The sequence below is a fragment of the Sinocyclocheilus grahami genome, unplaced genomic scaffold (genome assembly GCF_001515645.1).
Source record: "Sinocyclocheilus grahami isolate Dianchi unplaced genomic scaffold, SAMN03320097.WGS_v1.1 scaffold1091.1, whole genome shotgun sequence".
In the NCBI taxonomy this organism is placed as follows: Eukaryota; Metazoa; Chordata; class Actinopteri; order Cypriniformes; family Cyprinidae; genus Sinocyclocheilus; species Sinocyclocheilus grahami.
The window spans coordinates 162,897-184,789 of NW_015506270.1; the positions used below are offsets into that span (position 1 = coordinate 162,897).

Here is a 21,893-nt window from a genome sequence, read left to right on the forward strand (position 1 = left end):
TACCACTTTTAGTCTTGTTTCCGGACTTTCCAGGGAAGTTAATGACCTCAAATCTTCAACTGGACATTGTTTTGGACTTAAATGGTTAGCCTCTGTGATCTCGGAAACATTGTTTGCTTTGAGATCTTGCACCATCCTCATAATCTTCCTCTGCTGCTCCATAAGAATTTCTTGTTTAGTTAATATGTCATGGAGAAGTGCTGAAACAAACACAGGAATTGCAAAGTTTACCACACTACCCAAGCTATGAAACGAGCCTTACACTTAGGGCTGGGTTTTGACACAAATTTCACGATTCAATTCTGATTCACAAGCTTGCGATTCGATTCATTAATGATTATCTTGGATATATCAGGTACAGTACATGCTAGATTTAAATTTTTTTTAAAGGCAGTGGCTATTTGCACTTAGTGTGTAAATAGTGTAAATAGCAATTAGATACTATTTACAAAAATAGCATATTTTTTAGCAATAGATGCTATTTACACCATGTGAAAATAGCAGTATTTTTTTAGCGATATGCTATTTATACTAAGTGAAAATGGCTGTAGATTCTATTTACACTGTTAAAATAGCAGGATTTTCTGCTATTTATACCACTTATTGCAACTAGTGGCAACTATAGAACTGTAGTACATTATAAAACAGTATGCAGTAACGTATTGAGTGTAAATTATAATTTTAATTCAAATTATTAAATGGATGCCACCTTATTGGGACAATAAAGCCCTCCCTACACCTACCCTACCAGATACTTCATTTTCAACTTTTCGATTATTTCCTTCATTTTTATTTAAAATAAATGCCTTTCTGATGTGATGTGACATTTGAAAAGGGAGAAAAAAAAAAGTTTGGCAAAAGGCAGATTCAAACTCAATCTTCTTTTGTAGTGTCGACTAGCCCAATCACACGTTGGTGGGCAGAGTAGCTTCTGACAACAAGGTGGGCTATTTGCACTCATATATAAACATTTAAATAGTGGCTCTCATAACTTGACAGATTTATTCATAATTTGAAACTTGAGACTTTGTGTTATATCATACGTAACAAAGCACAAAGCTTATTGTGATTTATTGGATGGGATGCGCTACAGTGTTCCGTTCATTAACTGAAAACAGGCTAGACTAATCGATTCTTGGTATTTAAGAATCAATATCGTTTTGCAAAAATGAGAATTGATTAAAATCGAGAAATTTATATTTTTACCCAGTCCTACTTACACTAGCAGTGAATAAATGTTAGAAAACAGAAATGAATCTTACAGGTTATGAATGGGTCATAGCTCGAGAGGCTTTTTCTCTGGGGTCTGGGTGTTTCATGATGCCACGGTGACTGTGCCGGCTGCTCGGGAGACTGTACAGTTGTGTCCTGTGGCCATGTCAGTTCACTGTTAGGTTCTGTGATGTCTTGTGATGCTCTGTCAGAACTTCTTGTTTGCCACAGCTGCTGGGAAATCTGGTGAGGCAGCAGAGTATTTTCAGGCCACTCGGAGGCAGGACTTATCTCCAACAAGGATGGTCTTGAAGTTTCCGCAATCTGTGTCACACCCGGGGATTGATTTTGACTTTGTCCTAGAGGACTTGATTGTAGCTCATTAGAAGCTGAACAAATCCTTTTGGACAGTGGCTGTATTTGAGGGGCTTGTGGCAAATAGCTTTTTAGGGGTGTGGTAGCCACCTCATCACAGTCATAATCATCCAGTAGGCACCGGTCTCGTCTTTAGCGAAGGCGAGAAATTTAATGATTACTAAATTTGATGAAGCGAGGGTGACATGTTAATGTGAAAATGCGATTCAGCAAAATATTCCCTTTTTGCAGTTCAAAAAGATGTTAATTTGTTAAACTGCACATCGATACAAGGACCTGTTAGACAGGTCTGTGTTAAAGAATCACATAATATAACCAATCTTACTTTATTTTGCATTTTGGTGGCATCAGGGAGTCAGGCACAGCCTCTAACTGGAGATCGGTCTGCTGTTCTGCAAGAGGTAGCTTTCGGCATGCTTCACTATAATTATCTATGAAAGACAGAATTAAGAAATCAGAACAATCCAAAAAGTTGTTTACCATTTAACCCTTTTTAATTAAACATAATGTGTACATAAAGGATTTAGACATACTTGTAGCATACATTATTTTTACTTTATATGCAGACCAAGACTCCTGGGGTTGCTCCAAACACTTGGCTGCCCTCTGAACTCTTTCACCTTTGTATGGAGGCCATAAACACACACCACTCTTCACCCAGATTACAGGCACAACCTCCACTTCTTCAGTGTCAACAAAACTGACAATGTGGTACATGATTTCTGCAAGCAAAACACAAAAGTGGATAAACATTAAACAAAAAAAAGATAATATAAAAGGCAAATACATAAATATCAATTGTGACTTTTAGATGTCATACTAGTGTAGATTGTGTCCAAGAGTAGCTCAACATTTCCGATTTCAATTCTGGGGGAAAAAAATCAAATGAACACACTCACACACACACACACACTCACTCACACACACACACACACACTTCATTTTAAATGACATTTCTGCAAGTAGTTTTCAAAAGGAAATCCAGATATTAGGTCTAAGTGAAATCACAGCTACGGCGAATCAATCCATAGCATACACCACAAATTCTGGGCCATACAACTTACTGAAATGTTCAACGAATGAGACAGGTAATGCATTGCCTAAGTCATTCATAGATAAACAGAATGACGGATTTGCTCAAATGCAAATTGCAGCAGATAGAAGCATGAAATTATTAGCTATACACTTGCTCAGCCAGACAACCTCTGACAACTGGCCTAGTATATAGAAGACATCGTCTAAATCTGTTGCTTTCCATTTTAGTCTTTCTTCCAGACCCCTTGGTTTTCTGGCAAAGTCAACTGGGACAAAATCTTTTAAATGAATTAATCTCTCAGAGATTAGAAGGCCCACAAATCCACCAGTCTTCGTACCACACCAAATGCATATAGCCTAATCATGAGGAAAACTAACCATCCCTATTCCCTAATATTGTTTTCGACCAGAGGTGAATGTCCTAAGTGGTGATCTTCATCCTCCACAGCTTGCTTACAAGACTCACCAGTCCTTTGAAATGCATGACTCTAAGGGAAATACTGACACCTGACTGAACACACCCGTCACATCCAGAATGGCCAGTATGAGTTTTAATGCATTTGACAAAGGCTCTAGCAGGAGCATCACATATAATTGAAGTTGCCTGCAACCAAAAGGTCTTGCCACAAATAAAAAAAAGGCCGCTATCAAAGCAACCTGGGCTTCCATTACACCTCAGCAGTGCCACAGGCTGATCGTCTCCATGCCACGCCGCACTGATGCAGTAATTCATGCAAAAGGAGGCCCAACCAAGTACTGAGTACATGTACAGTAAATGAACATACTTTCCAGAAGGCCAACAATTCACTAAAAATGTTTTTTTATTGGTCTTATGAAGTATTCTAATTTGTTGAGATAGTGAATTGGTGGGTTTTTGTTCAATGTGAGCCAAAATCATCACAATTAAAAGAACCAAAGACTTAAACTACTTCAGTCTGTGTGCACTGAATTTATTTAATACACGAGTTTCACAATTTGAGTTGAATTACTGAAATTAATGTACTTTTCCACGACATTCTAATTTATTGAGATGCACCTGTATTTAGTTGTAACTTGAATACATGTCTTTCTGGAACTTTAAAAGACAGGTTTTCAAACATTTTACCAAGGGAGTTCAATATTCCCAAAGAGTAGAAACAGCCGCCCGATAACCTTTCCAGCACATACTGATTTGTTGTATTGAGCAAAGAATATCCATCTTTCAGAAAGAAGGAATGCTGTAAGAGCAACCAAAGAAACGCCAAACTCAACTGCCCAACCTGACAGTTTGCCAAATCACTAGAAACACCTCCTCCTCGCTTTCATGAGCATCCATCTCTAAACTGGCAGCACTAGAACCTGCTTCAGCGCCATCTTTGGTTGGCCTCTTTCCAGGCTGGGAATGAACTCGTTTTTCCAAAGATTCAAACACCGTATTGACTCTTTGAACAGCCCCTTTTCTCCTGTTACTTCGCTCACCATAAGCCTATAGGTTTCCATTATGCACTGTAGAATAATTCTAGCAACGCTAACACAAAACAAGTCCAAGCAGAGGAAAGAAGTGCAAGTTACGTGAACAAAAAGTAAATCCAGGAACGCGCTGTAGAACAATGAGTGAAATCTACGTGTTGGTTGAGATTTAAATAAATGCTGACTTACCTTGAAGTATTACAGCTGCAACAGACACAACGGCAGTTAGAAGTTCACCTCCAGACTGTGTTGTGTTGTGTTGTGTGGGTCGTTAGCGATGTTGGATTCGAGGGAACTAAGCGTCGAGTGGTTTTTCTGTGGGTTGCTTAGCAACTGAATATGTCGATCGCGCCACCTGCTGTCCTGGAGTATACATCACGCCTATATATCCTCCTGAGAACCAGAAATAAAAAGCTTTGAGAATTTAGTATTTTTTCATGTCATTACATTGTTTAGAGCATAAGAAAAAAATGGTAAAATAAAATTTTTTAAAAATTGTATTTCATTCATAAGTTATACTATGTCCTCTGTAGAGGACACGAGGACTCAATTTTTCTAAAAATAAAATTAAAAGAATAGACATGAAAAGGCAAAAACAATGGGATCTTTTTTTAAATCACCAATTTCAAGATTTTTTTATACCTAACTTTGTTTAAGGATGGTTCTCAACTATGTTATAAAATATATAACAAAATGATTTGATATACCATTTTGCTTTATGCAATATGTGTGTAAAAATTCCATAAACTGGTTTTCCCATTAAGCACAATGTTATCTATACACTGTATCTAATTTGCATATTAATGTGCTGTTGGGAAAGCATGTTGAAAAAAGAAGTGTAATAATGGGAGTAGTCATTGGCCAGATTTTCATAATATCTAATATTTCATAAGAATATTGATGTATAATTTGTTTTCTTATTCAATTCTTTTGTCTTCCAAAATGTATAATAAACATGCTTTTAGTCCTGGTGTCCTCTACAGTGGACATGTATGAAATTATGTCCTGTTTCATAACAGAAGCTCATATTTTGATTTGAAACCCAATAACATTTTCCTAAGATGTTGATTTATGACAAACAATTTGAAAATTAATCAGATTTAAGTTGTAATTACAAAATATTATCATATTTCCATCAGGATGTACAATTTTATCACTAAATTAATGTCAGCCATTTTTAAAAACCAAGGAGAGGGAGTGGTGATGGTGAAACAGCCAATCATTTGGTATCTCTGAAAGCCCTGAATGTGCTCTTTACAGGACAGAACTGTGACATGTGAGGTCTCAGAGAAATTCACTGAAATATAATGTCCTCTACAGAGGCAAAAACTCCATAGCTGGGTCTCAGGAGGATATAATGCACACAAGTATACTCAAGTCAGACTGTGTTTTTGGTTAAATGGTCTGTGTTAAAAACTAAAAAGGCTAAAGGTCTGTGTTTCACATGGACTGTGGTATAACATTTTATTCCATGACATAAAATACACCAGAAATGCCTGATTTAATTTTTGAAGGATTTATGTGTCTTGAAGAAGGCAGCTGCTAACACCTTGCTAAATGGGACAACAGAGTTTGTCTGGGACATTAAATGCCATGATGCCAAACAAGTACACTAGTTTATTCACTTGTCCACTTTCACAACTCCATTGTGTAAAATTGCAAAAAAAAAAATAATAATTCAAACTTGTATATTTGGTGCAGCCGTGGTATAGTAAGTAACTGTGTTAATTTGAGAAGATAATCATTCAGTGTAGGGAAGGTTACTTTGGAAATATAATAGATTTTAGAAGTTTACAAGCTTATAGGTTACAAGTTACCTTATTTATTTCAATTACTTCAACTGAATTAGAAGCAATGTAACTGATTACATTTGATTATTTTTTCAAAATTTTGAACAAATATTTTCAACTGTTAATAATTTTCAAAAATATAAAGCAGGCAGGGTTAACCTTACAGTAGTGCTCAACACTGATGTGATTACTGTCAGTAGTGGTACATCACCAGGGTGATGCTAACTTCTGGGTTGGCCTACAAAAACAGGTCAAAATAAATAACCTCCGGACCACTCTATTAACATTTCCCATGAACTATGTAAAATAAAAAAATCTTTATTCGTCACTTAAATTACAAAACAATATCTAACGGTGCATGGAAAGAAAAAAACAAAAAACAAGAGAAAGTGAATTCACGACAAACTCCCAAAAACTTTCTCAAAAGCATTTCTGTCCACCACTCGTCCCAGTCTGGTAGAGAAGTACATCGTATCAGAACAGCTGTAGCGCTTTAAACGCAGGATCGGCTCTCCTTCGGTATCCCCTGAATCTCCCAGAGTCATGACATCTGACACGGGCACGTATATGTCCCGTCTGTGACCCCAAAATGTCAGGTGCGACACCTTTAAGACGGTCTGCGTTGAATCCAGATACATCATGCCAACCACTCGTCTGACATAGTGACTTATGGAGTACAGCATGACGCCGGCGAACACGGCGATGCCTGTGGAGTAACTCAGCAGCATTACTGACGCCTGTCCCTGCAGGTAGAGGTAATACACCGCGGGCAGTAAGACGACAGTGATGCCCGTCTGCATCAGTTTGAGTCTAGAAAGCGCCCGCAGGCCTTTGATAACCGGAAAAGTGTAAACTGGACTGTATTTCCTTGAGGCAAGGTCTGAACAGAAGGACGCAGGTTGGATCTGATTCTGTACAGTGTGTGTGACTGTAATGGGCATCCGTCGACCCACATGCACCAGGTCACTGCCGTATTGCACATGAGAGTTTGAAATCAGTCCTGCACGATGACACCCATAGAGAGGAAGACGGGAAATGCCGATTAATCGTGCGGACATCATCTGAGGAGACAGTAACCATTGTAACGATTAGTGAGGGACGCTTTCGAAGCACTGCCTCGTGAAGCTTCGAAACTTTTGTGAATCGTTTGTTTCGAAACATTGGCGTATCGAAGTGCCAAAGTCATGTGATTTCAGTAAACGAGGCCTCTTTATGTCAAAACTGTTTTGAAACGTTTCGAATCATGCGAGTTCATTGAGATCGCCCCCCAGCAGCAAACCATTGAACCAGCGTCTATGGTTTTTCTTGATCTCGGATCAGTTTCATCAATTTGTAAACATTTTTAACGAGACATTTGCGTAACTAACCCCCGGTTTCACAAACCAGGCTTAGGCCTAGTCCCAGCCTAACATGTAAGTCTGAGCTGTTTCAACTGAAAGAAACTTGCACTAACCAATCTTAAAATATGTCAGTGCCTTTGTTTTGTCTCAAGATGCACACCAGTAATGTTTTTGATCTAAGGCATGTTTATAAAAACTACTTAAATGTCCTAATTGAACTACTGCCTAATCCTGGCTTAACCTAAACCCTGTGTGTCAAACCAGGCCTAAATAGATGAGAAGTAGTTAATAGTGTCTTACTGGCCTCCATTTACAAGCTTTCCATAAAACAAACAAAACAAACCCTACAAATAAATGAAAACAGACATTTTATATTTAATGGTGTATATATATATATATATAAATAAATTAGCGTATTATACTTAATAAAACATTTACAATGAATTTTTAACTGCCCTTTAGTGTCTTACTGGCCTCCATTTACAAGCTTTCCATAAAACAAACAAAACAAACCCTACAAATAAATGAAAACAGACATTTTATATTTAATGGTGTATATATATATATATAAATAAATTAGCGTATTATACTTAATAAAACATTTACAATGAATTTTTAACTGCCCTTTTCACAATTCTGACAGCAGGTGTCCTTAGCATGTGGTGTTTCGAGCGCTTCGTTTTCCCATCACTAGTAACAATAGTTATTAAAAGGACAAACGCTTACAATTGACTAGATAATATAGCATACTTGCTTAAATAAAAAAACACACACACATGAACCACGTTTAACCTGCTGTGGGTATAGTAGTTAGAGTAAGATAACGTTACTGGCTGTAAAGGGCAATTCTTCTGTGAACTCAAATTGAGGATATTTGCTAAAGTGTTTCAGACTTCTACATATTCGATAACGAAAGAAAATACACCAACGATAGCAAAATAATTCCCTAAAATGCATTAATGTCAACAATTTATGCAGCTTTGAAAGCACATACATCCACACAGGTTCAGTGCATCGGGCAGCGCTTCTGTGAAGAAGAGGGATATAAAGTCAGGCAGCGGCACTTCAAACTAAAGGTCCTTGTGTCGTTATCGCAATAAAACAACTTAAATAATTTATATACTTTTGACACGTAAAACTGTTTTCAATTGTAAAATTAAATAAAATGATAGAATATTGTATTTTTAGTTGCCTTTTTAATTTTTTCTTACCCTTTACACAGGGATTTTTAAGTCATAAAATGCTTGTGAGCTCAGTTTGAATAAAAGGTATTTGCAACTCGTGTTCTGGGCAGCTAAGATATAATAATGACAAAGAAAATACACAAAACAAATGGCCCAGATAAGTTAATGAAATGTATTCAAATTAACCATATATGCAGTTTTGAAAGCACTCGCATCTCCGCACAAGTTCAGTGCATCGCGCAGTGCTTCTGTGAAGCTGGACACTTCAAAATAAAAGTCTCCGAGTTGTTATTGCAATGACATAATTTAATATAACCTTGCTAAATTTGAAATGTTTTGAAGTTAATAATAATAATAGTAATAATAAAACGTGAAATTTACTTATAGGCCTAACCAAAACTCTTGTAAACACAGGGACTTTTGTGTCATAGTCAAGTTGTTGTTTTCTATAGTAGGAAGTTTCCACTAATTGGCATCGCGTCAGATAGTTATTATATTTTAGAGATCTTGCGCTCTTTGTTCATCAAGCAGCTTGAATGGAAATACATTTACTTAGGCTGTCATTAATATCAGTTAATGCGGTTTATCGTGCTGAGGTCAGCAGTCAAACTGGCCACGCAAGCGATTTCGCAATGCATCCGTGATGTCTTTAATACAGTTTCATGCCAGTTCATTAATGCAAGCCGCAGCAGGTTTGTGACCCAGTTGTGTGGCGATGAATGACTGACTCCAGTTTCAACATTTTGATGACACTCGCGATGCGGATCTCATCTGAAAGCAACGACGCTTATATCGACCGAGCAGAATACCGCTGATGCTACATGTTTATTGATCACCGATCGATTATTTGCAGTAATAGCGCTCGTGTGTTTGTAGGCTCGCTTTCTCAACATGCTTCAGTTTGGAGACGAGCTCACGCTGTTCTCTGTTGTCTTCGTCGTGGTTCTGCTGGGAACCAGGAGCGCCGTCTGGCCCACGGTGCTCACGGCCTCTCTCTACCTCTTTCTGGTGATGTTCCGGTTCCCGCAGGTCCCCTCCAGCCGGGCCAGACAGGTGCTTCGGCCCGCGTCCGGAGCGTCGTCGAGCGGCGCATCAGCGGTGGCGCACCGCGGCGGAGGACACGACGCCCCCGAGAACACCATCGCTGCTATACGGGCGGTGAGCATCGTTATGCTGCTTTCTGTTTCATGTTTTAGTGCAGGGCTGTCCAAACTCGGTCCTGGAGGGGCATAGAAACTTCCAGGCAGGTGTGTTGAGGCAACTTGGAGCTAAACTCTGCAGGACACCGGCCCTCCAGGACCGAGTTTGGACAGCCCTGTTTTAGTACTTAAATATGTTTTTTTCCCCCCTTCTCGTGGCAGTATTGATTTAGCAACTTAAATTCAGCAATTTAAGCTTGTTATTTTTAAAGACTACACAAAGTGATAAAAGCAGCATCACTCTTGATATGTGTCACATCGCTGACAGAAGCGATGCTCGATTTGTGAGCGAATCGTTCTTTTGAGTCGGATCTTTTCAATGAATCTGTTCAGCTTGTTCCAATGAATGAGTTTTTAAAGGGATAGTTCACCCCAAAATGAAAATGTGATGTTTATCTGCTTACCCCCCGGGGATCCAAGATGTAGGGGACTTTGTTTCTTCAGTAGAACACATTTGATGATTTTTAACTCCAACCGTTGAGTCCATCAGTCTTATAATGCATGGCAATGGTAACAAAATCTATGAGAGTAAAAAAAAACATGCACAGACAAATCCAAATTAAACCCTGCGGCTTGTGACGACACATTGATGTCCTAAGACACGAAACGATCGGTTTGTGCCAGAAACCGAACAGTATTTATATAATTTTTTACCTCTAATTCACCACTATGTCCAACTGTCTTTGGGCGCGCGCACGGCATCCGGTGTGTGAGGTGTGTACGCGCTCTGGCGTAGTTTACGCAAGCGCCGGAAGTGATCTCTCGCGCGTATATGTCACTCATTGTTTACACAGTGCACATTGTAGGTATGACGGCTAATCAAAATGGTACTTACTTGCGCTTTTCCGGATCGTTCAAACCGACTTAAAACTAAAAGATTATGTTCTCTCACGCGAACTCATTTGGAAGTGGTGACTTTCCACGTATTCCCAACTTCTGAGCCTGCTCGCCTGTAGATATGGTTGATTGCGCTTCGGCTGGATATCAACACACCAATTAAAGTAAACTACGCCAGAGTGCATACACACCTCACGCACCGGATGCCATGCGCGCGTTCAAAGACAGTTGGACATAGTGGTGTATTAGAGGTAAAAAATTATATAAATACTGTTCGGTTTCTGGCACAAACCGATCGTTTCGTGTCTTAGGACATCAATGTGTCGTCACGAGCCGCAGGGTTTAATTTGGATTTGTCTGTGCATGTTTTTTTTACTCTCATAGATTTTGTTACTATTGCCATGCATTATACGATTGACAGACTGCAACGATTAAAGTTAAAAATCATCAAATGTGTTCTACTGAAGAAACAAAGTCACCTACATCTTGGATGCCCTGTGGGTAAGCAGATAAACATCATATTTTCATTCTTGGGTGAACTATCCCTTTAAAGAATCAAATATAGCGGTTCACTGGCTGATTGAACAGAGAATCGTTTCTTTCAAACATGTCCGACTCGAGAGAACCGAAAGCTGAGGAGTGTTGCAATGTAAATATTATATTTAGATTGTTTATAAAACAAAATTTTACATGTATTTGTTTAGCAGATGCCTTTTTCCCAAAGCGACATACAAAACAGGAGCATAGAGCCAACAATATTCACAGTATATAAAGTATAATTTATATGAATTCTATACAATATATTGCATTTCCATATACATTTTATGATTAATATTTCTGTGAGCTGAACTGAGATGCTAAAAAGGTAGCGCTCAAGAAAGTGTAATTTAAAAAAAAAAAAATGCGTATCTAGATTTTACAGGTTTTTTTTTTTTATTGTATTTATTTAAAAAGAAATTTGCCATTCCTAACTTGCCTCTCGCAGTTTAAAAAACGCATTCTGTGTGAATGGCCCATTAGCCAAGATGACTTTAAGTTGACTCTTTGTCAGTGAATGGAAGGGCTAAACATTTGTTCCATTTAAGTATTTAATATTCTTTTAATGCACACTGGAAATGTCTACTTTCGTTTCTTTCTTCTTCTTTTTTTTTTTTTCAATCACCAGCACATGATCTTTAACCTCAAAAGCTCATTTCTTGTATTTCTTGTACCTTTCGCACATTGTGAAAGCATTGCATTAACTTTGGTTTTGTGGTATTATATCTCACACCAAGCACTGGTTTCTTCCTCTTATAATGACTCTCATTTCTAAATGAAAGGCGAGTGAGAATGGAGCCACAGGTGTGGAGCTGGACCTGGAGTTCACGGCTGATGGGGTTCCCATACTGATGCATGATGACACTGTGGACCGAACCACAAACGGATCGGGACCACTGAGCAAGCTGCTCTTCTCTGAACTGCGCAAACTGGATGCAGCGGCCAAACACAGATTGAGGTTAGACGGGAAGAAAGACAGCCTTGTTTCATACATAGGGTATAAATAAGCAAGACCAAGTTAAAGACAGCAGGTGGTATGTTTTTGTTTGTTGCGAGCAGTGACCGTTTCCGAGGTGAGAAGGTTCCAACGCTGCAGGAGGCTGTAGAGGAATGCATCAAGCGCCAGTTGACCATCTACTTTGATGTCAAAGGTCATCCAGATGAGGTACTGACAACTGTCGCAATTTACAGGACAACTGGCAACTGTCCGTTATTGCTGGGACTATTTCTTGTCCATAGGTTTTCTCAAAGATCTTGCTTAACAAGAACTTGATTTACAGTGGTGGCCATTTTTAGCTGGTGAAAATACTAGTGTTCTAATCATTTTGGCCACCACTGTGTGATTCTTGCATTAGCAGAGCAGAATGCTTTCATGTATCTGTTGTCCACAGGCAGCTGCAGCACTGAAAGAATTATTCCAGAAGTATTCAGTGCTCTACAACACAAGCATCGTCTGCTCATTTGAGCCCAAAGTCATCTATAGGGTAACGTAATCCAGCCCAACTGCATTTGATGTGATCTGCATTTCCTCATTTTTTGACAATCATACACTAATATAAAGGTGTATTGGCTGATCTTTTCCAGATGCGGCAGGCGGATCCTAATGTGGTGACCGCATTGACCCATCGGCCGTGGAGTCTGAGTCGGTTTGGCGATGGGACGCCGCGGTTCTCATCCGCGTGGAAACACCACTGGATGCAGGTGTTGGATGTGCTCCTGGATTGGGCCCATCATCACCTGCTGTGGAACCTGTGTGGAATTTCTGCCTTCCTGGTGCAGAAGAACTTCGTCTCGCCGTAAGTCAACATGTCATTATTGCTATTTTTAGATTATCATTGTGAGGCCATGTCATTATGTGCATTACATTACTGTAAGGTGTTTAACACACCTACCACAGGACCTAAAATAAATTGCGCCTGTCTGTCAGTTACAGAAAAGCTACTGCTGCATGTAACCGCTGAAATGGGAGTTGTATTAAAAGTGACCACTGTGTGGTTGTGTCTGACTATTATCCTTGACCACTGCTACACCACCCTAAGGGGCTGCTCACACAGAATGCATTTTTCCATTCCAGTGCGATACTTTAATATGCGCTAGACGGACGTGCAAGACCACTGCACTCGCATTTTGTGTCTTTTGCAGCGTCTTGCACATGAACGCCACATTTTTAAGACGTTAAAAGAATTAACTTTTACATGTAGCGCCGCTTTTCAGTGTCAATTCAAAAACTGTGGACCAATCAGAAGACTCTGGAGGCGGGGCAAGCGTCACAAGCTTTTGAACATGGTTGTACATGCATGAATGGTCATGTGACGTGTTTTCGGTTGTGTAGTGTGGATGGAGATCGTTTCTGAAACCAAGTGAAAACGCCAGTGTAGACGAGGATCGTTTTCATTTTAAAACGAAAATGCACTAGTGTAAGCAGGGCCTAAAAACGGCATAGAATAGTGCTTAAGTCCACAAATTGGGACGCACGTAATGTCTTGGCAAGTTTACAAGTACCAGTCACTTTTTTTTTTTTTCTGTAAACGTTCTAATTTTTTTTTTCCTGGTATTATTATCTTATTGGTACGGTTAGATTTTGTCAAATACTATATAAATAGTGCTGCAGGAATTACATCATTTTGTAGGCCAACCCTAAAACCAGGAAAATCACCTGGTTCCCTTGACAAAAAGCCAGTAGGGTTTTTCCATTGGCTTTTGGATTATTGCAGAAAATACGCTCAGTGGCCAACAAAAGTTAATGGAACTTGCATGTTTTGTTCATAATAAATGTTAAATTTACAAAAGAAAACAGCTCTTCTTACTTGTGAAGCCTAATTACATTTGCCAGAAGTAAAATGCTGAATGTACGTTATAAACTAACTACACCATGGTCACAGGACTTCAAAGTCACCACCATGTTTGGGTTAGAGTAGTGTTCAGTGTGATGCCATTTAATGTCCTTGACAACCTCTGTAGTCCCATTTAGCCATTGTTAGCAATTGCCTTTTTAAAGAAAAGCCTAAAAGCTTTAAAAAAAATAAGTGGGGTTTTACTGATGTTTTTTAATAACATAATAGCCTCGTGGTTAGTGCGTCGACATACAGTGCAACTGCGCTCATGGCGACCCGAGTTCGATTCCCGTCTCGAGGTCCTTTGCCAATCCTCTCTCCTCCCAGTGTTTTCCTGTCATCTCTCTCTACTGTCCTATCCATCTTGAGCTTGTGTTCACCACAAACCTTACTTCAGGCATTTAGCCAAAAAAAACAACAACATTGACTTCAGGACAATGGAACGGAAAATGTTTCTGGGTTTTACAACTCATTCCTGCAGCACTCTATACAATAAATGCATTTTTTTTTTGAGAAAAAAAAAAAAGTCAAGAGCAAGTATATGGATCAGTATAAGAACATTCAAAGCTGATCTAATCATCAGCACCATCTACAGTATAGGAGTGTGTATTGCACTATAAAATGCTCACTGTTTTTTCCCTAGGGACTATGTGCAGTACTGGGCAGCCCGAGGCGTAGAGGTGGTGGGCTGGACGGTGAACACGGCTGTGGAGAAGCAGTACTACCAGCAACTACTGAAGATCAACTACATCACTGACAGTCTCGTAGAGGACTGTGACCCTCACTACTGAAACGCCACATTGTACAAGCACTAGTTTAGGCCTTTTATAATTCAAGCAACTACACTGTTCTGCTTCACTCAAAATATTGAAGTATGTGTCTGTAATGAATTGCACTGATGTAGGCAGCATGCTGTAGAGACTTGAAATTTACAGGGTAATGGAGTGCTTTCATTCTGTGAAATTTATAATACAGGAGATGTAAATATCAGTGTTCGAATGTACTGTACACACCCACTCAGGTGAGCCAATTTGACAATATAGATATGTCATTATTTTATTTCCATTTTAATGTCATAATTCATTGAAGGACATGTTTGAGGAAAGTAAGGGGAATTTATTCAGTAGACCTGCTACTTTTTTTAATGCTACTTGTGTAGAAACAGCATTGGAAAAGTTGCGTAGCTACAAACTATTTAGGCTAATGTGCGCTTTTCTCTCATTCATGAAAGAGAGATAGTTGTGTATTCCTTCCTCTTTGGGTTCATTTCATGTTTAAAAGTCTGGTATTGATAGCTGAACAAGTTACATGTAAATCATTCTGTAGTTATACCTACTTTAAGAGGGGGCAAGAAATGTATAAGCAATAGATCTTGATCTGAGGTAAGATCTCAGGCAGCTATCAAACACCAACCTTACGTTGGATACATAAATACTAATTCAGGATTACTTCAAAATGTGGCATGTTTCTGTTTTCTCTGGTGGTAATACTTAAATAAAACGATTAAATTATTAATTAACAGCCGTTTTGTCCCAATAGTTGCATTTCAAGGACTGTCTTACAACCATTGTTGTGTAACAATCGCCTCAGAATCTTGTTATAATCAATCATATTAGTTTAAAGAGTGAAAGGTGTAACTTCAGTACCTGCATCGCAGATTAGCGAGATTAACCGTATGGTTTGACCATTGACCCACACAAACTGTTAATGTGTACCAAGTAAAGCCTGGCCGGTTCCCATGTGGTGCGTGAAGCGTCGTAGCAGTGCACACGTTTCTTAACTTTTCAGACTACCCTAACAACTTTTTCTTCAAAAAGCACCTAGCAACAAATTTAGCTATTTTTAAAATATATTTGGCAACTTTTAGCAACTGTGACTGTAAATAATAAAAAGGCACACAGTTCTGAGGACTGGGAATCATGGATTTCAATCACATGGATTAAGTTGCTAGTTGCAATTGTTTAATAATAATTGTTCATTTATGATAACACCTTGTTATTAGTTTGTCCCTGCACTTGTTGATCAGGTTGGTTAGAATATATGTAGAAAAATAAAAAAGGTACTGGTAATTTTCTGTCAGGACATTATCTGTTAAGTTGTAACCTGAAAACACAAAATACAAGGCTTCATTTTAAATTCAGGTAAAAAGAAAAACCTGTGTAAAATCAATACAGAAAATTACTTCAAATTAACAATACATTGTGCCATATTTTACAGACTTTTCTGAAAGTGTAGCATACTAACTACCAATGCGCTGCTTAAAAACATAATTGTTCATAATGTGTAGTTTTAATAAGAGAATGGCTAAAAGCGCCTGCTAAATGACTAAATGTAAAATACATTAAATGTGTAAATGTTCAATAATTCATTGTATTTAAAAATAAAAAATGATATTATTTATATTTTAATGTTATTATGTTTATTTTTTGTTTTACTAACAAATCTAAAATTAACATTTCAAATCGTATTCATAATCATATTTCTTTTTGCAGAGAGTTGAGTGAGCGGGGCCTGTTTCATAAAACAAGTTTACCAAATAAGACAGGCTTATTTCAGTTAAGTCTGACTTACTGCCCATTGATTTGGTTCAAATGAAGTCTGACAACTGAAATAAGCCTGGCTGGTTTGGTAACCGTGCCCCCAGAGATCGTGTATCCGGTGCAGTCTTGCGTTGTGATTACGTAATGACGTCATCGCGCTATGACATCACGGCGTCGTTTACGTGGAGTCATTTAACACACGCCTTTATCCGAAGCGACTAGTAAAGCAATTGTCCTGCCTCAAGTAACTTTCCCTGCAAATTAGCTGGCAACACTGCGCAGCCTGACTTTATCATTACCGCGCGGTCGTTTGTCTTCAGTTGTATGCTTGGCGGCATGATGAAGCCCGTGTTTAGACGGTAACTTACACAGAGCCGGTTAGATGGTGTCCACAGGGAGACTAGGTGAAAGGTGACCCCTGGTGGGCGTCGCGGGGGCGTCCCGTGACGTCTCGGAGGAAGGTTGCGATCTGACCGTCCGAAATTGCAGTAACAGTCCAGACCCAACCAGAGCTCAGAAAGCTTCCCAGCGCGCCGGACTCTCCGCGAGTGACCCCCCGACGCGTAATCAGGGCCATGCACGCTCTTAACCTTGACTGACCTTATATACGCCCGCTGCAAGCAAACACACTTGTGTCAAGTCCTCTGGCTGCAAGCGTCTGCACGGCGGGTGTCCACGGTGGCTGCGTCAAGAGAGCTCCGTCGTGAAGCGGGATCGCCTCACGTTTTCTGGCGTGCATATAACCGTGACCTCGCGTGGACCCATCGTGCCGCAGGGGTTCCTCAGAGACCGTCTCTCACATGATGTACACAATAACCAGAGGTCCCAGCAAACTTGTGACACAACGGAGAACAGGTACAATTTAACCAGCGTGCATAACGTTACACATCAGGTCACAATATGGATGGTGCATTTATTTAACGCTATTATAGTAGTAGATATTTAAGAATAACCACGTGCTTCTATTTAATATGGTTATTGGCGTTACGTATTAACAGATATTGTTTCTTGCAGGCCCTACGCAACAGATTGAGAGCAAAGCGAACGACCTGAAACAGAAGCAAGGCCACTGGCTTGAATCGGAGTGAGTGATAATAACAGATAATATTCACGCGAGTTTGGTCGCTGAGGGGAACTCGGAAAAGGATTTAACTGCGCCTTTAAACACGCCCCAGCGTCCCCGTCTCGTTTATAAGCTTAGCACACTTAAAAGTATCCGTAGCGAAGAAGTTGGCCTCGTTTGTAAACCAGGACGTCCCGTTTTAACGCTTTTACCGAAGTCGCTTGCGCCGTGTGACCTTGCAAGTGTAGCGCGTGGATTGTCGGCGTGTTTGAAGACTGTGTCCTTGTATTCGTATTCGTATGTATTCCTGTATCTGTTAGTAACTACTCTTTTGGGGTTCTATTGTAATGCGAACACTTGCTTGTCACACTCCCTGATATACAACCATACTCCCACAAGGACGTTGTGCTGCTTTCTAGGCTGGAGAACGTGTCGCGGAACATTTGACGACAGGCGTCGCGTTTGTGTCTGTCATTCGCGTGTTTGAGATTTCATGCTGATATAATAAACAAACCGGTTTCATAACGCGTCGCTGTTACTATAGAAACGACGTGGCGTAAGGGAGGAAGTCACGTTATTTAGAATTAAAGGAACAGTTCACCCCCCAAAAAATGCGCGTTTAGTCGTTAGAATCCGCTATGAATATTTTTACATGTTAAAGAATGTACTCTTTTCCACGTAATGCATGTGAATGTTTTTTTTGTTTTTTTTCAATGAATATACAATTCCTTTATTTAAACTGAAACTATGTAAATGAGAGATGAATGCACTGCAAAAAGGAGTAGGAATTGATTAAAGGAGACCAAATGTAAAAATCCAAGAACTTATTACTGAAAACCCATATTGATCTATTGTTTGCAGTTCACCAGCGCCTAAGATTGTATTTCACCGGCTGAACGGAAAGCGGTTCCACAGATCAACCTCTCCAAATGCTGAAACTACTACTGAGGGATTCACCCCGGCACACGAGGAAAATGTTCGGTTTGTTTATGAAGGCGAGTTCATTTTCCAGAACACCAGTACTGTTTTATCCGTCACCACTAAGACCTTGAGGAGGGCCACGGTTGGGGCAAGTAGTTGCCATGACCTTAATGAACTTTGAAGAGCAACCAACTGGATTCAAGGCTCTCAAGTAACTTTGCAGCTGGTCTGATTCTTTATTAAAGTCCAAGAGTTTAATCATGTGCAAACTAAAGTTGTGAATGACTAGGGTTCAGACTCTCATAAATGTACTTGGGGAGGCAAGTTCACCAGAGTTTGTGTGAAAAAGGCCAGTTCTTATCTTCAGGAGGAGGGCGTTTGTGTGCAGGCCAGGCTCCACCTCCAGCGGTTGATGCAATGGCCCTCAAGGGCAGTTTTTAGGCTCTTTTGTACAATGACAGGCTAGTCCAGGCTTAATGTTTTCTAAAACTGCTTCACGGTCAATAGAAGAGAGCCGTGCGATCTGGTACAATCTTGCAACCGGTTTAGGGAGTGTAGAGGAAGCAATTATAATTGGTAAAAGGTGTCCAGAAGTTTTTACTTCTGCCAAGTTGCCAATGAGAAGATCATGTTTTTCTAGATCTAAACTGTTCTTTTGTTGAGATACATCGCATCTGTAGTGTTTTCACAAGTAGCATTTTGGGACTCGATGCAAATTAGGACAAAACATGTCTGTTTCGTTTGTAGGATTTGAAAAGACATTCAGACACAGACTTGTTCACAAATGAATCGCTCAGGCTTCACAATAAGCCATTCATTGAAAAGAATCAACTCAAATGAATGATTCACTAACAAATCACCATGACTTGCCAATTTGAATCTACATGAGAGCAATATATAAAGAGTTTCTGCAGATGTTATGACGATATATGCAAGACTTTTTCCAAGAGCCTTTTAAGACCAGTTAAAGAAAACGTAAGGAGCATAATACGTCAATGGATTTTCTGAATGTAAATGTCTAGAAAGCACAATGAATTAGCAACACTTTAAAGTTTGAATGACAGCTTCCTACAGATTTCCGTAACTTTTTTTTTTTTGTACTCGCTTTACAAAAAAGCACATTTATGGTATAAAAATAACTTAAACTATCTTCTCATGACACTGCAAAATGACACACAATAGCAAGTCTTGTTTTATGATAAATTGATCAAAATGAATCGAGTTTAAAACAAAAACAAATATCTGCCAGTGGGCGTAGCAACTTAATTCAAAGGGAAAACAAGTTTCATACGCCACTGACAGATACGAGTTCTACAAGACTTCATTTTGCATCTCAAGTAAATGTATCTTGATTTAAGGATGTTTAGATATTTGTACCGTTTTGTTTTTTTTGCAATGCATGCAACATTTAATGCCATGACTATGAATTATAGACTTTATGTTCTGATTTAAGGCCCTCATTTGTGGAAGATTGAATAAAGAGCTTTAAGATCCACAGAAACCATGATATAGACTACATATGGGGTCTCCGAACTCGGTACTGAAGGGCCGGTGTCCTACAGAGTTTAGCTCCAACTTGCCTCAACACACCTGCCTTTAAGTTTCTAGTATGCCTAGTAAGAGCTTGATTAGTTGGTTCAGGAGTGTTTAATTAGGGTTGGAGCTAAACCCTGCAGGACACCGGCCCTCCAGGACCGAGGACTACATGATAAACTACTTTAGCAAAGCATAACGAACTAGTTAATTGTATATTATATTTTTTCACTGTATATATAATTTGTAATTTTATACTGATACAATATCTTATGATTGCAGCTTGGCAGGAGGTGGAACAGAAGCTCGGAGAGGGATCCCAGCCGGAGAACAGGAAAGGCCCGGTGCAGTACGCGGAGCGAAGCCCCAATCCCGGCATGAAGAGTCAGTCTGGGACTACTGTCCTGATTACTTTCTTTAACCGCAGACGAGACCTGATGCCTCTTTTTTGCCGACTTGTTCTCTATTTTGAAGGCCTCTAGAATACACAAATTCAAATTATTCATTTAAAAATAAATTTTTTTTTAATTTACTCTCACCCTATTAATGTTTCTGGAGCACAAAAGGATCTGTTGTGAAGAAAAGCTGCTTCCACACTACAAAAGAAAAAAAAGTCCATATATTTTGTGTGCTGCCGTTTAATTAAAATATGATACGATCTCAAAGAACTCACCCAGTTTCTCTGTTTTTCAGATTTTGTGCCTATTGATCTCGAGGAGTGGTGGGCCCAGCGTTTTCTGGCCAACATTGCCAACCTGTCATGACAGGTGCATGATGGGGCATGAGGAGATGTGGCTGACCGGTCCAGACTGAGGCAGTGCAGCCGGACTCTCCTGATGAGCTCAGGTGATCAGGCGAGAGATCTGCACACTGTATGAATTCCACCCTTCCTGTGGAACTGTTTGCCCAGCCGGACCCAGACTCTCTCTCATGCACACGGAAGATGATTTCTTTGTTAGAATGGGAGATGTCTGTTTTTCTCAGCAGATCTTTGCAAAAAAGTGATGTTATAAAAGTTTTTCAAGACATCTTTGGTATGTGATTTTTTTTCAGTGTTGGTCACGTTTTGATATCATGGGGTGCAAAGATATTTATGGGTCATATTTTATGTATTAATTTCTATAATTTTATTTTATAATTTTTGCATTGATTTTTTTTTTTAAGTAATTAAGTACAAGTGAAAAAATTCTTATTGTGATACAATAAAAATAATTTCTGGATACATATGTAATTATATATAGTAATATTTTTTTTTTTTTGCATTACAGGCTAATGTTAGTTGTGTGAAATATACTTGTTTGTCATGAAAAAATATTGTCACAATGCAAAATTGTTTTGTTGATTGTTGTTGATTGTTTTTTCAATCTTTAATTTTATTCATGAAAAATTGGTTGACTCCACATTTGACCGTTTTGGCAACTTTTGTTGTTTTTTTTGGCAAGAAGTTTGTTTGAGAGCCACATTTAGGTTTAAGAAATCTCTAAAACTATTGGATGAAATTCACAATATTAAACGGCTTAAAATGAACCTATTCTTGTATACAAACATGTGACACATTAAGAGATGTCTCTTAATTACATTATCCAGACATTAAATTGAATTCATTTAAAAAAATAATATTTTCATTTCAAAAATTGTACAAAAAAAAACAAAAACAAACAAATGCATTTTAGTTAGTTTCAATCCTGTCACTGGAATAGTGACACACGGAGTGTGTCACATTTGTTTAGTTGAAAAGATGAAATCCATTATTGTCCTTTAACAGCTTATACTTCAAATCATTTAGTTTAACCACATTATTTTATTGCAACTCCTCCATTGGGCTTAGCTGCTTTTCTTTTTTTTTTTGCATTACAGGCTAATGTTAGTTGTGTGAAATATACTTGTTTGTCATGAAAAAATATTGTCACAATGCAAAATTGTTTTGTTGATTGTTGTTGATTGTTTTTTCAATCTTTAATTTTATTCATGAAAAATTGGTTGACTCCACATTTGACCGTTTTGGCAACTTTTGTTTTTTTTTTTGGCAAGAAGTTTGTTTGAG

The 21,893-nt window shown here is 38.9% G+C and overlaps 4 protein-coding genes across 9 annotated transcripts in view; 2 read left to right on the forward strand and 2 right to left on the reverse strand.

Moving 5' to 3' along the window:
• LOC107566663 (uncharacterized) overlaps positions 1–2,463 on the reverse strand; it is a 6,215-nt gene extending 3,752 nt beyond the window's left edge. Inside the window, exons 1-5 of the mRNA XM_016252165.1 lie at positions 2,408–2,463; positions 2,121–2,309; positions 1,913–2,018; positions 1,263–1,717; positions 4–200 (exon numbers count right to left, since the gene is read on the reverse strand). Of these exons, the coding sequence (XP_016107651.1) occupies positions 4–200; positions 1,263–1,717; positions 1,913–2,018; positions 2,121–2,304 (942 nt within the window). The 5' untranslated portion in view covers positions 2,305–2,309; positions 2,408–2,463. The remainder of the gene's footprint in view (positions 1–3; positions 201–1,262; positions 1,718–1,912; positions 2,019–2,120; positions 2,310–2,407) is intronic.
• Positions 2,464–6,076: 3,613 nt separating this feature from the next.
• tmem186 (transmembrane protein 186) lies at positions 6,077–9,456 on the reverse strand. Of its 6 annotated transcripts, none has more exons than XM_016252169.1 (2): positions 9,385–9,456; positions 6,077–6,922 (listed from the first exon to the last, which is right to left on the reverse strand). In XM_016252169.1, exon 2 carries the CDS (start codon positions 6,920–6,922, stop codon positions 6,257–6,259), a length of 666 nt encoding a protein of 221 aa, XP_016107655.1. In that variant the 5' UTR covers positions 9,385–9,456; the 3' UTR covers positions 6,077–6,256. The 6 variants fall into 6 exon arrangements, with proteins under 6 accessions (XP_016107655.1, XP_016107658.1, XP_016107654.1 ...); XM_016252172.1 differs by lacking the exon at positions 9,385–9,456 and adding an exon at positions 9,303–9,369; XM_016252168.1 differs by lacking the exon at positions 9,385–9,456 and adding an exon at positions 8,609–8,642.
• On the forward strand, positions 8,843–15,611 carry gde1 (glycerophosphodiester phosphodiesterase 1). Its single transcript, XM_016252166.1, has 6 exons — positions 8,843–9,543; positions 11,741–11,916; positions 12,018–12,123; positions 12,350–12,442; positions 12,543–12,754; positions 14,436–15,611. Exons 1-6 carry the CDS (start codon positions 9,277–9,279, stop codon positions 14,581–14,583), a joined length of 1,002 nt encoding a protein of 333 aa, XP_016107652.1. The 5' UTR covers positions 8,843–9,276; the 3' UTR covers positions 14,584–15,611.
• Positions 15,612–16,573: 962 nt separating this feature from the next.
• mcrip2 (MAPK regulated corepressor interacting protein 2) lies at positions 16,574–20,864 on the forward strand. Its single transcript, XM_016252176.1, has 5 exons — positions 16,574–17,187; positions 17,347–17,416; positions 18,257–18,390; positions 20,132–20,233; positions 20,543–20,864. Exons 1-5 carry the CDS (start codon positions 17,133–17,135, stop codon positions 20,611–20,613), a joined length of 432 nt encoding a protein of 143 aa, XP_016107662.1. The 5' UTR covers positions 16,574–17,132; the 3' UTR covers positions 20,614–20,864.
• Positions 20,865–21,893: the final 1,029 nt, after the last annotated feature.

What these genes read in the sequence shown, in the direction of transcription:
- mcrip2 (XM_016252176.1), top strand. Translation starts at nt 17,133, where the DNA reads ATGATGTACACAATAACCAGAGGTCCCAGCAAACTTGTGACACAACGG. An exon ending in TGTGACACAACGGAGAACAG is followed by an intron (nt 17,188 to 17,346) that starts GTACAATTTAAC and finishes TGTTTCTTGCAG; the next exon opens with GCCCTACGCAACAGATTGAG. An exon ending in CCCCAATCCCGGCATGAAGA is followed by an intron (nt 20,234 to 20,542) that starts GTCAGTCTGGGA and finishes TCTGTTTTTCAG; the next exon opens with ATTTTGTGCCTATTGATCTC.
- gde1 (XM_016252166.1), top strand. Translation starts at nt 9,277, where the DNA reads ATGCTTCAGTTTGGAGACGAGCTCACGCTGTTCTCTGTTGTCTTCGTC. An exon ending in CCATCGCTGCTATACGGGCG is followed by an intron (nt 9,544 to 11,740) that starts GTGAGCATCGTT and finishes TCTAAATGAAAG; the next exon opens with GCGAGTGAGAATGGAGCCAC. An exon ending in AGCCCAAAGTCATCTATAGG is followed by an intron (nt 12,443 to 12,542) that starts GTAACGTAATCC and finishes GATCTTTTCCAG; the next exon opens with ATGCGGCAGGCGGATCCTAA.
- tmem186 (XM_016252169.1), bottom strand. Translation starts at nt 6,922, where the DNA reads ATGATGTCCGCACGATTAATCGGCATTTCCCGTCTTCCTCTCTATGGG.